Source organism: Panthera pardus, unplaced genomic scaffold (assembly GCF_024362965.1).
Source record: "Panthera pardus isolate Hobbes unplaced genomic scaffold, ASM2436296v1 HiC_scaffold_17, whole genome shotgun sequence".
Taxonomy (NCBI): domain Eukaryota; kingdom Metazoa; phylum Chordata; class Mammalia; order Carnivora; family Felidae; genus Panthera; species Panthera pardus.
The window spans coordinates 95,406,951-95,421,002 of record NW_026526732.1 but is presented as its reverse complement, the minus strand read 5'-3'; the positions used below and the strand labels follow the sequence as shown (position 1 = coordinate 95,421,002).

General features: G+C 35.7%; 1 protein-coding gene across 15 annotated transcripts in view; it reads right to left on the bottom strand.

Moving 5' to 3' along the window:
- KHDRBS2 (KH RNA binding domain containing, signal transduction associated 2) overlaps positions 1–14,052 on the bottom strand; it is a 626,804-nt gene that overhangs the window by 46,655 nt on the left and 566,097 nt on the right. The window contains exon 9 of one of the 15 annotated variants that reach the window (XM_019417631.2): positions 13,465–13,525. The exons of the other annotated variants lie outside the window; for them this stretch is intronic. Coding sequence (XP_019273176.1) covers positions 13,485–13,525 — 41 coding nt within the window. The 3' untranslated portion in view covers positions 13,465–13,484. Of the gene's footprint in view, positions 1–13,464; positions 13,526–14,052 lie in introns of those variants that run through there. 15 annotated transcript variants of the gene reach the window in all.

Sequence of the window (14,052 nt, the reverse complement as noted above, 5' to 3'; positions counted from 1 at the left end):
CTCAAAGGGCTGGGGACTTAATACTGGGCTCATGGTTACTTCTGTGTAACTCCTGAAGCTAGGTTATGTGGGTCTTTCAATCCTCATTCAGTTTTCAGTTGAGAGCTGACTTCATGCAAGGAGCTCTGGTGAAAGGAAGTAGGGACATAGAAGGGATTAGTAGAAAGAGACACACTGACATTGACAGCTAATATATAGGATAATGATGGTAATGTACATATCAACTGGAAAGAAACTGCAGATTGAGGCCAACTGATGTAGGGCATGTCCCTACATAGTTCAAGTGACCCTAAGAATATTTTTGTACACAGTTCAGGGAGATTAAGGAAAAGCAGTAAGAAAAATTTAAATTGTACTCACTATACTGTATATAAAACAAAGGAGAGTGATATACAATGTAGAACAAGGATTAAAAGCCTATCAACATAGGAAAAAAATAGCATTTAAATGTTTTTTGGGGGGGATATTCTTCATCAGAACTTCTTTATTAAAAATGATACCTAATGAAAAATTTATCTTTTCCATTGTTTAAGGTATATGCTTAAGTTTATCTCGGTATTTGATAAGACATAAAATAGAAATGAGAAACTAAATAAAAATGAGAAATATTACATTTTCTCAGAATACAGATCTACTTAGATCATGGGTTGGCCAACTATGGCCACATGTGGCTAGCTGCTTGTTTTTTGTTTTTGTTTTTTTAATAGTTTTATGGAATGCAGTCATGCTTATTTATTTGTATACTGTCTATGACTGTTTTCACTCTACAAAGGCAGAGCTGAGTAATTGTGAGGGAGACCGTACTGTCTGCAAAGCCTAAAATGGATGTGAAGGAGTCTGGGTTTTTACAGAAAGGATTTTCAGACCCCTGCTCTAGATTATGTTGTCTCTTTTGGTTGGATACTGTGGATGTTGGTCTTTCTGATGTGATCTCTTGAGGTCAGAGATCCTTGTGATTTCCTAAGGCTGCCCTAATTTCTCAGTAAGACACTGAAAAATAATTGTATGTATTTATTTTTGGAATTAAATAAAACTTTTTGATGTACTAGAAGGGAAAACCGATTCTGCTTGCAGAACTAGCAAGTGCCTTCTTGGTCTTATGTAATATGAATTTTATACTTTGACTATGAATATCAAGAATATGTCAATGTCCTTATCTTGTAGTGGTAAAATCTAAGCAGTTCTTTTTTAATTTTTTAAGTTTACTTATTTACTTAGAGAGAGAGAGAGAGAGAGAGAGAGCACAAGTAGGGTAGGGGCAGAGAGAGAGAGGGAGGGAGAATTTCAAGCAGGCTCCACACAGTCAGTGAAGAGCCCAATGTGGAGCTTGAACCCACAAACTGTGAGATCATGACCTGAGCTGAGATCAAGAGTCAGATGCTTAACTGACTGAGCCACCCAGGTGCCCCCAACTCTAATCAGTTTTATTAATGCATTTAATAAAAGGAATATAATACGTTTTGCTTCATTCTGTGCTAGAGTGTTAGAGATCCCTGGGTTGTAGCCTATGGAATTCAGAAACTGAGATAATATAAGTTTCAAGTTTTCCCAGTCCTGGATCCTTTGTCAGATGCTCAATGTTCTTGGTAGTTTCTGCAAAATAGTGAAACAACATAAACAGAGTGATAGCAATACCTGCCATAGCTACCTTAGATTTGTCAGAACTTTTAAACTGACATAATCTTGAGAACCGGCCCCAGGGCACATTAAGTGTTTAATAAGAACTCATTGATTTAGGTGTACTTGATTTTATCTAAAGTCTAGGGCAGGTAATGTATGGGCTAAAACCTTTCATTTCCTAACTTTTGGCTAATGTTAAAATGGGGAGTGTCGCTATTCACTGTTGTATCCTCAGTGCCTGGAAAAAGCGCCTTGCCTAGCAGGGGTTGAACACAATGAAAGATGGCATGAAAGACAGGATGAATGAATGAATAAACAGAGGATGTATGAGGCACAAAAAGCTCCTAATGACAACCTTACAAACATAATATTTGAGCTGAAGACATTTGATATTAATATGAAAAGCTTTAGAACTAGAAATATTAAATATTTTAGAGTTAAAGTCAGACTTCTTAAGAGGGTCAGGTAGCTAAATAGCAAAAGTATTTCGTGACTGGATTCCATAAAAAATGATAGTAGAATCCCATTACAAAAAAGTATAAAAGCATGTGTCATTGTACAAAAATATGCTCTTTTAATTCTCTGTATGTAAGTTTGTACTGTTCTTTCTTCCTTGCTGAAGTCTAGGAAGGGGAAATACTGTTAGTCTAGGAAAACTGTGACCAAAAAGGCAGCCAAAATGACTTCCTACATAAAGTTTTAGATTTTCTGAGATTCCTTCCCATTAACAGAGGAATCAGGATATATTTCACTTAATTCATGTTCTACTAGTGAATTGAGATCAGCAAAGGTATTATTTCTATTTGTGCCAAATTTCCTTGGTCTATATTTTTTCTAATATCAGAATGTTTATAGATGGCCAAATGTTTACAATCACCTGATAATACAAGCCAGCCTCTTTTAGTGAAGTTATGTTCTTTGAATCTGGACTGGAGAGCACCGACTCAACTTTATCATCATGTAGTGTGTCATTGAGCCTTACAGAGTCAGCCAGTCCCCTCATTGCCTACCATTGGATTTCTTCACTGCAAGTAACAGAGATAGAAGTGATGCTTAGACATCTAAAGAGATTCTAATGTGAGGCCACCATAGAACCTTGCACATGGAAAAGACCCAAGCATAGGAAGAGACAAATCATTGTAAGGTTTTTATGATGGGAATTCTCTAAAATTTGAAGTATAAAGAAAGGCCCAAGAATAGACTTAGAAATTGCTTGTCTTTCTTTGGGTTCTACTATTCTGCAGACAAGATGGACTTAAAATATTTAGAGATTCATACAAATTTTGGAGTCCTTGCCAGTGGTTTCTATTCCCATGATACGGTCTAGGATGTCATTTTAAATATAACACAGACAATGAAACTTAGAGGTAATCTTTCTTTGTCCTTTTGGAAAATAATAAAGGATGTAAGATGCTCTCAGTATCAGGATCATTGTCATATGAGAAGCACTAGCTAGACTATGGATGTGAATGAGCAATTAGATAACAAATAATTCCTCAGAGAATGTGCAAAATAGCTGCCTAACAAGTTGAAATTACTGGAATGGTTTACCGAATTGGGGATGTGGAAATAGGAAATGAAGATATGAGAAATAGGCTTCAGTGACTTGATCAAATTCCCACCATTTCTAGGCTTACCAATTCAGATTTTAATGTACCATACAGTATATGAAATAAAGAGGGAAGGAGACAAATAAAGCATTCATGAAATAATTTTTTTTTTCTTTACTAAAGATCTCCTATATGCTAGTCATTGTACTGAGCCCTGAGTATGAGGATACTTTAAGGAGCCTTTAGGAGATCACAGGACAAAACTAATAGGAAATTTCATAGATTATAATACATTTATAGTTGAAGAGAATGCTGGGGAAGGCCTAGAGGAGAGAGAGCTACTAATTTCCATTATTCAGTTGAACTTGGAATGAGCTCTAACATCTAATCATCTCAAAGAAGTAATTTTCTGAGCAAATATACAGAGTAACTAAAAATTGAGGTACTGTTTAACCTATTTAAGAGAACTCACCTTCTTTGAAGACTTTCTTATGTTAATTATTTTGTATCACCTGACCTTGTTTCTTAAACTGGATTCTAAGATCTAGGAGGGGAGAGCCCTTCTGTTGTGGTAGATACATAGGAAGAACACCGTAAGTATCTGTAAGCTACATTTAAACAGATGATGTTACTAACCAAAAAGGAATTTTAAAATCAATCCTGTAAAATAAGTAAAACAGAATTCTTACAGACACATTGTTAGCAATTAGGGGATAGTGTTGCATATATTTGAAATATATTAATATATCTTTTAAAAATTACTTCACCTATGTTCTTTTAATTTAGACTGATTTTTTCCCCAGTTGAGTCAAGTCTTACAGAATTCCGTAGAATGCATCTCCATTACATGCTAAAAGCATCATTGAGGAATATTATACTTTGATAAAGGGGTGTAAATTACCCAGGTAACTCTTCTTGTGCTTTCCATGTTATTCTAGTGACTTCAAAAGCTTCTGCATCTCAAATATTCTGCTTTCAGCAGAATCAGATTTATTAAGTGGTGTGCATTTCTAAATGTGCTCTCATTCCTGCCCTGAGACCACCTAGTTTGGGGAGCATTCAGAGAAGGAAAGAAAAATCTGGATGATATTTAAAGCTACAAAGCTGTGTTCTCTGTTCCAGAGATGCTATCAATATTGAGTTGAGGTTCTTGGTGGGGAAATTGAAGCATTGGAACAAGGCACCAATTTAGGAAAAGTCAGCATCATTTAAGTACCTGGAAAGCAAACTTTTAATGTTTATTTTTACAGAAGTAGGTTTAAAATGCCACCCTCAGAGTACATTAACTTTAGGAATCATTTAGAAAGGATATAGAATATCATGGAGATTATTGAGAGCACCGATTTTATGCTCACAGTTTGCTAGACCCTACATAGCTAGTTGTTTATAGTTCTGATATCTTAAAAAGAACCTAAATTTTTTTAACTCACCACATTAACATACCATACCATACCATAACATAAATAAGGGGTGTCTGGGTGGCTCAGTCGGGTTAAGCATCTGACTCTTGATTTCAGCTCAGATCACGATCCCAGGGTTGTGGGATCGAGCCCCGTGTCGGACTCTGTGCTGACTGGGGAGCCTGTTTAAGATTCTCTCTTACTCTTGTTGTCGCTCTCACTCTCTCTTGCTCTCTCTCAAAATAAAACCAATAACACAACACCAACAACAACACCCCCAAACATCAAAATAAAAATAACTCACCACAACAAAAAGGGAGAGCTCATGCTATTTATTTTTAGTACACTAGAAACCAGTATGTAAAAACCACAAGGAAAGTGGGAAATCTAATTTCTCTTATTACAAACCACTGGTGTCTGGTTTGCCAGTCATATAAGAACATTACAAGGTTGATTAAAATTCACCTGGCTCTAAGGCACTCCATTTGTTGGTCTCAGTTAAATTTCTCATATTTCTCTAAGGCATCTCTTTCTACTTAAAAGCACCTTTTGAATGTATTCTTACATGTTTTGTTATTGCTATTTATTCCCAAAGAGAATATGCTAGATTAGATGTTTTGTTCTTGTAACTCACTATAACAATGTTCATTTTCTTTAATTTTTAAATCCTATCCTTTTAAAAAAATTGAGATATTCCCTGTCATCACATCTTCCAAGGGCCAAATACAGTGTGGGGCATTTTATGTGTATTATTAGCAAATCCTCACAACTTCCTGTAAGGTATGTGCCAACGTTGTCTTCCTTTTAAAGATGAGAAAATTATAGCTCAGAAAGTTTGTCTGGAAGACCCAGAATTTTTATCTATAATCATCTTACCATTTTCTACCACTGCCTTCATCTGAAAGAAGCTCCTGGCTTCCACTCCCTTTCTCCTTTTCTTGCTTAGGAAATAGGACTTCATTTATTCTAATCCCCTTGATTTATTTTATAACTAGTGGTTCCTACAACAAATTATTAGCTAAATGAGTGAGAGCATAGCTTTAATTTTGTTAACAAGAGTGTGGGCTGCTTGAACTGAATTTGTTAAGGTGCAAATCTAGGTGTTCATTCCTCTAACATAGAAAGCATGTCTGCTCTGCCCTGAGCATTTTAAAATATTAATGAAACGTTGGCACCTAATGGTTCAACAATTTTATCTACATAGTTTGTATTGCCACCATGTGTAATCTCAGAGTTTATTGTTCCAAAATATACAGGGTAAAATATTATAGTGCAGAAGGGGAAATATGGGTGACCAGCATCTGTTTTCACAGATGAACATAGTGAATTATGTTCTAAGAAGAGTTAACTTTGAGTTCACCATCAGTTATGCTCTCAGGAAATTCAGTCAGCTTCTGAGAAGCATTTACAGCTTTTATCACTATTTCAAATTTTTAATTAGATATTCCCTGTTAGAAAAAAGTAACACTTGGAATATTCCATCTAGAGAGTATCAGAGGGCTGGGCCTTTCTAAGCACTCTCTTCTCAACTCCAGAGTTTTGTGATGCACATGGCAGGCACTTGGTAATTATTTATTGAATAAATTAATTCTACTTAAATATTTTACACCTTCATTTGTACCCATAAAAGAAGCCATAGCCTTCCCTCAGATCTCTTCACTTCGAATGGGAGTCTCAGGGCTCTCTAGCCAGGTCTGCATTTGAATTCTGGTTCTGCCTCTACTTGAAAGACTTTTTTGGCAGGTGGTAGGTTTCTTAATCTGCATACGGATGATATATTTTAATTGTCACAGACCATTCTGAGCTTCTGACATGTATATCTAACTGCCTGAGGGGCATCTCCTCAGGTGTTTCAAAGTCATTGTTTCCCAAAACTAAACTCATCTTTTTCTCCAAATACTTAATGCTCTTCCCAAGTTTTGTATTGCAGAGACTGATGCTACCACCTACAACTTGTCTAGTTACTACTCCTCAAAACCCTTGGCATCCTCTCACCTTTGCTCAGTCAATCTAATCAATCATCAAGCTTTGTCTTTTCTTCCTTAATGTGGATTATTATATTTTCTTCCTTAATATGCATTTAACTCATCCATCTCTTTCCATCCCTACCAACCCTATTCCATGCCAAGCCATTCTCATCTTGGCCCAGAGTGCTCATCTACCTAGTTATCTTTTGGGTCTTTCCATGATTTTAAGTGTGTGTGTGTGTGTGTGTGTGTGTGTGTGTGTGTGTGTGTATGTATGTGTGTGTGTCTACACACACAATATGATGTGATATGTTGTAATATGTTTTACATAGGTATATCTTTGTGTGTGTAGTCACACACACGCGCGCACACACACACACACACACACACACTCCCCTAATGTGTGTATGTGTACATTCCTACTCTTCTTCACCTTCTAGCCAGAGGGACTTTTCTTAGTACAAATGATGAGGCCTGCCTGGCCAATTGCTCTTGAAGCATACTCAAGGTCAAGTCCAAATTCCTTAGCAAGGAATTCCATGCACAGTCTAGCATGATCTGACCCTTGACTTCATTTTAGAGCATTGGAGTTGATGACTTTGATGATCAACTAAAGTACAGGTATTCTACAGTATTCATTGAAAAAAATGTCTTGGGTCTTGAAATACAATGAGTGTTGTTGGTATAGTTAAGATTTTAAACTCTTTTTTTCAAAAGGAAGGTCATCTTGTTGTTGCATGGAAATGGACCAATTAGGGGAAGAAACTAGTAGAACAAACGAATCAAAGGTTTCAAGTGTAAGACACAAACTTTAGATACCTGTTGTATTTCAGCAAATGATTTCATTTTGCTTAATATGTTGAGAAAAAAACTTATATTTCCCTTAGCAACTAGTAAATATTTATAGATTAGTTTTTTTATTGCTTATTTTGATTCATCCTAAGAATGATAATGATGATTTCTGGTAGTGATCCCACACGCCAGAGATGGGCTGGGTGTTTTGGGACTTCTTAAAAGCTTCTCTTAGCTACTGGGGAACTTCTCCTAAATACCAATAGTTCCTCGAAAACAGTGCAATTCATTTTAGTCTTTGAAGAAGCTCTTAGGTGAAGTCCCTAAGTGGTTTTTGAAAGCAGGTGTTTTCCATTGCCCACGTGGACCGTGAAACAGATAAGTAAACTGACTCCAAAGTCCATTTGTTGATATAAAAACAAATATGAATTTTTAAAATGTAGTACATACTGAAAATATGCATAGGGGCACCTGGGTGGCTCAGTCAGTTAAGCGTCTGACTTCAGCTCAGGTCATGATCTCATGGTTCTTGAGTTTAAGCCTCACCCTGGGCCCTGTGCCGACAGCTCAGAGCCTAGAGCCTGCTTCACATTCTTTCTCTCTCATCTTTCTCAAAAATAAACACTAAAAATGAAAAATAGAAGAGAAAAAATATGCAAAATATTCCAAAATGGAAGGTACAGAAAAAAAAATGGTGGCTGATAATTGGACACAATGTAGAATCTTTTGTGACTTGAGTTTAAAAAATACTTTTACTGTTGTGAAATAAAATCCTGAATCAATCAAAAGTCTGCAGAATTCAGCCACAGACTTTTTTTTGTACATAAGAACATTATGAAAAATAATGGAAGGATAAGCATGATGATACAAAATACCATTTTATGATTCTCTTCTCTAAGAATTCCAAAAATGCCCTCAACTCAGTGAAGAAGGTACACTAGGTAGCATAGCTTCATAGACAAAGAAACTGAATTTGTAACAGTTTTGATTGCCTTACTCCCCTCACATCTGTCATTTCTATACTTGAGAACAGAAATGAGCCCAGAGTATATTCTTAGACCAACACCAAGTTACGGGAGTTACAGAATACCAGGTTTTAAGCTCAGCAAAATGTTGACAGTGACGAGCTCTGACTCTGCTTTCCTCGCAGCATGCCTCTGCCTGCTTTCCCAGGTGGGTGCTCACGTTGTTACCACCACCCCCTCCCTCTGGAAACAAACATTTTGGCTGCCCTTTGTCCCTGGTTACTGTGAAGTTAAGTCTAAACTCCGGAATGTCCTGGAGTGATGGGAAGGTCTTTGTTATCAGTGGTGGCTCCTCAGACCACACAGGATAGTTCATGCTAATGAGATGACTCAGGATGTGGGCTGGTCCCACTTGAAAGACCAACCAGGAGGTTAGAGGATTTGGGCATTAACCAAGTGATATCAGCCCAATCTGGAGAGAAAAGGAGGCAGGAGTTGGAGATGATTCAGGCATTCATGCTGCATCATGGAGCTATAATGAAAACTCTGGGCACTGAGGTTTTCAAGAGCTTGGCAATACCTTGTGTGTTGTTACACATCAGTATGCTGGGAGGGATAGTGCCATCCTGAAGATTTTCAAAGCTTCATATTTGGGATTCACCCAGGCCCTGCTCTATGTATCTCTCTTTTTGCCTCCTTCTGCTTTCTTTCCTTTTGCTCCAATAAAATTAATTGTAAGTTAGAGCCCTTTCTTTACAGAAGCCCTTTACTTCTGTGAGTCATTCTGGCAAATTATCAAACCCAAGGGGGTAGTGGGAACTCCAAATCTATAGCCAAATGGTTAGAAGAGAGGGTGGTCTAGAGTCTCCCAAATGTATGTCCACAGTTTTGTGGACACTTGTGCCCTTAACTTGTGACATTTGGGCTAACTCTAAGCACTCACCCTAATTTCTTTGTTTGCTCTCCCCAGTCTTCTCAGCAGCCGAATCCTACCTAGCTCTTGGCCCATAACTGGACCTATCCCTGCTGGAATTTCCGAATGCTAATGGCCTCCAGGGGTATCTGTCTATCTTCTGCTGCTATATTCCCCTGATCACAAGGGGATTTCTGGAATCTTTCTGCACAGTTGCCAGGCTCCAGAGAAACTGACCTAAGTGTTCTAGATCCATCCTCCCCCTCCCCTGGCATATCTTGTTACCAGCAGAACTAAAGGTTTGACAAGATCTTCATATGGTTAGGTCATTTACAAAAAGACACTGATATCAATATCAATCAATAATCATAATTATATTCATCAATAATCATAATTATATTTTCAACTGGCATACTTTTTTTCAGCATATATATCAGTTCCCACTGAATCATTCAATAAATTATGACATATTTGATAAATGTATGTTACACATTTATTTCAGGACAAGGTGTCCTGGTCTTTTTAAAATTCATATCCTCTTTTAATAAACATAAAAATCTCCCCAAACTGTGGAAATTTATTATAAAGACCCCCTAAGGTGGTAGGCCTCTAGTATATATTTTTTTCTTTGCTAGTGTTATTTCCAAGAAAACGTTTTCCCAGCTTTATATTTTGTATTCTGTACTTTGTGTTTTAAAAACAGCTCGTTTTGTATATTCTAAATAAAAATCTGTGTCATATTGAATATACTTTTTGTACATGATCTGTTCACCCCAAGATTCTGACAATAAATCACTCAACTCCTCCCTCCCCATCAGTTAAAATGATTGCCCCATTAACTCAGCAGAAAAGAAAGTGATAAAAGAACTTTCCTATGGCTTGGTTTATTGTCTCAACAAGAGAATTGTTGGGTGCATGTGGGCTATAATTTTTTGTGGACTCTCTATCTGTTGGGTGTATTTTAGACAACGTCAAGTTTAAGATTTAACTGTTCAGCACACCATCGTTCAAAGAAAAGACAAATTCTATTTTCCATTACTTAAACTTACAGCTTTTTTTTTTAAAAGGTGAACTGAAAATGCCAGGTCCTATAACACAATATTTACTTTTAAAGTACCCAGTGTTCTAAAGGCAGCCTGTGCATAACTTGTGTGGTGCCTTTAAGGATGCAAGTCCTTGGCACAGTTTTGACCATTCATATTAAGATCATTGGCTACTTTTCATCAAGTTCCCATGTATGTATCTAAAACTTATTCTCAACTTTAGCTTCAGATAGGACCACTGAGACCACTATTCAACTGATGCCCAGTTCTTATGTCCAAAACTGTGATGGAGCTGATCTTGGGTAGTAACTGGACTTTGGTATTTTTTTCAAGGTTCACCAGGTGATTCTAAAATCTGTAATTAATCTCATAGAATCTCATGCATTGTGAGTTCGAGCTCCACATTGGGGTCTAGGCTGAGGGTATGGAGCCTGCTTGGGATTCTCTCTCTCTCCCTCTCTCTCCGCCCTGTCCTGTATACTGTCTCTCTCTTTCAAAATAAATAAATAAACGTAAAAAATACTTTAGAAGCGCCATTTCATTAATCTTTTTGGTTAAAAATAGAGTTTAAAAATCTATATTAAAAGTTAAATAGAAAAATAACAGTGGTATTTTTCTCAATAGCCTATCATGTAGCAATTTCAATATTAATAAGTCCTAGGAAAAATAAATTGGTTGTATACATTAGTTTTTAAAATGTCTGGTAAATTCTTGCCCATATTAAGGAACTCATCTTCATTTGTAAAATCAATTTCCTCAAATTTATATTTCCAGTTACTCTTAAAAATGGACAGTCTTTGTTCTTGAATCACATGGATGGCATGATTGCCAGTTAGCTTCATTTTCTTTTGCTGTTTTCACAGATTAATCAATTCAGGGCTTATTTTCATACTGGGATAATAATCATTCCTGCCTCTGAACACAAAATGGGTTTTGTGTTCTGCAATCGTCTTGAAGTGAGGCACTCAAATACCCTAGAATATAGCACAGAATTCTTTTTGCTTTCATTCATTTCAAGACAGTGTATTAATATTATCCTCCTTGCTTCCACACAGCTGTCATCTTAAATGCCACTAAAGAATGGATGCATAATTAGCTCTTCAGTTCATACATTAAATACATTTTAATAAACAGTTCTTTTCTCTGAGAAGAGAATATTGCCATCCATTCTTAGCTGTCGTCTCAGAGAGAATTTAGAGAATGTTTCCTATGTGAAACATTGTTTAGCCAAGCTAATCTATGCACTATATTTAAAATGCACCCTTATTGAATTATGAACTATTTAGACTTAACCAAAACAATTATAATGACTCTGATTAGTTAGGAAATATTTTTAAAATGAAGAAACTGATTTGGATTCCTGTAAGTCAAATATTTGTGATCCAAAGTAAATTCAAGTTATCAGAAACCTAATATTTAAATATTAATTTAATAATAATTAAAGATCAATGAAATGTTTAATACACATGAAAACATTAAATATTAAATATAATAAATAATATATGTTGTATTTTAGTACTCACGTTGAAAAGATTTAATATTTAAAATTTTATATTTATAGTGTTACCAGAAAAGAGTTTAATCATTAATATTAAATTGTATGCAAATATCTTAAATAATCTAACTGTGATGAAGTCCAAAAGGATGCATGTTTTTCTCTGAAGTCAACATATTTGCCACTTCAACATGAATTATGGGCCTGAAAGAGACAAATATAATTTTAATCTGGTGATACACACAATTTATGAAGATTCAGAGTGAAGCATCACACTGAATGATTGGATTTTTACTTCCAGTGGTTTATTTCAAATCATTTCTAAAGGAATCCTAAATGAGAGACTCCATCTGTGAGTCTTTTGAATGCAGGATCCAATTATCCTGAAGAACATTCCTTCCTCCTTTCCCAAAGCTGTTTACCACACAGTTCTTTCCACCAACCTGAGCAGGAGAGGCAACTGATTCTGAGCCTCCTCACTTACAGTCCAAATCTGCAGTGTTGCCAGGAAAGTGAGAAGCGGGGCTATTTATCTTATAAAAAATACAGACTTCCCATTGAGATTTAATATCTGTACCAATGATACAATCAAACTGTAACAGAGAGAAATTACTAATTCAGAAAGGAATTGAACAAATCAGTGGAGATGCAAGGTTTAAGTGTTACTGATTTAAGACTGTGCACAACTCATTAAAGGTCAGCTATAAATGGATATGAGTTAATATGTAAGGTATGGAAAATTAATGAAAAAACATCAACCAATCTGTATTTGAGATGAATAGGTCCTCAAATAACTGCTCCACATGCATATTTAAATTTTATCATCTGCCCATTTGGATATGATAGGATGAGCAACCTATCAGCAAGAAACTTGTACTTGAAGCTCCCTTTGTGTAATAAGCTAACACTAAAATCTGGATGTATATAATGCATGTTAACTTATTAATTAGACTTTAAGATTATGATGCTGAGTGCTTACTATTTCTCAGCTTTTGACTTGGCCCTTTTACTATTGTCTATAGAAGATATGAGCGTATGCGAATTCTCAAAATTTAAATCTCATTACTATATGAGATAGTAATAATATGGATAGACTGCAAGTATTTTCTTTATTTCCTGGTTATACAAAAGCAGGATCATTTTCAACTGATCATAGTAGTGGTTAATTCTGATACTGCATGTGAAAGTATATTAAATCGTGCATTTTGTCAAGGTATAATTGTAATGATTCAGAACTGAAAACAAACTTTACTTAATGATAGGAAAATCTTAAAAGAATTTTTATGAAGTATCCTATTTTGCGTTCTCTTTTTAAATGTGTATCATGAAGGATTAAAAAACTGGCAAAATATATAACAAAAAGTAAAGAATGAATATAGTAGTGTAATTCAGGATGGTTTGAAAATTTCTGTCTTTTTCAAAACTAACTTTCTCTAGTGGAAGTGTATTACTTTTAGAATAAGAAAAAAAAAATAACTTATTTGTTAGGTTAATCAGACCTACGTATCTGCTTAGATTTCTGAACACCTGTGGCAAAAAAAAACCCCACAAAATTTAGAAAAATAAAATCAATTTCACATGTGCATCATTTAAAACAGAATTGCTTTTGTTCAGAGTCTCTGATCCCCCTTCTGTGGCCTAATGTGTACCACAGATAGGTTGTAGTGAGCTGAGAGGGTTATGGGGTTGTGGAATGGACCTTGGACAGCTTGAATCCTGGCTTGTGAGCAGCTCCTCCTTCAGTTCCACTGCACTGCACACATACCATTTTCTATGAGATCTACACCAGGAAAGAAGGTTGCAACGTATTAGCTAGACTTCTTTGTTTCAGCCCCTGGGATATCACTTCTGACCTCAATAAAATAACTAAACTCTCTCCTGAACAATTATCCTTCTGACATGAAAATCAAGAAGCACTTCCTAAATTAGAATGCATAGAGTGTTGACATACCAACATTTTCAAGCAAAGAATAAAAACACCTTGAATGTGAAGTTTATTCTTGAATTAATGCTTGCTCAATAATGTCACAATATGGCCACAGATCCTAGTGGTCAAGGAAAAAATCATGGCCCTAAACATCAGTCTGTTTTTAGGCACATGTATATACGTAATCTTCAAATGCTAAGAATATGGTCAATTTAGCTGACATTTTAGTTAATAAAATAGGTTAGGTTACTATGTAAAAATTCCTACTTAATAACTTTCTTACTCTGTCCAGTCAAATCCTTTTCTGCCTTTTCTTCATTACTTCATTAAAAAATAATTTATCAACTGTTTCTATGTGCTGAGAATTGGTTATTGGTAAA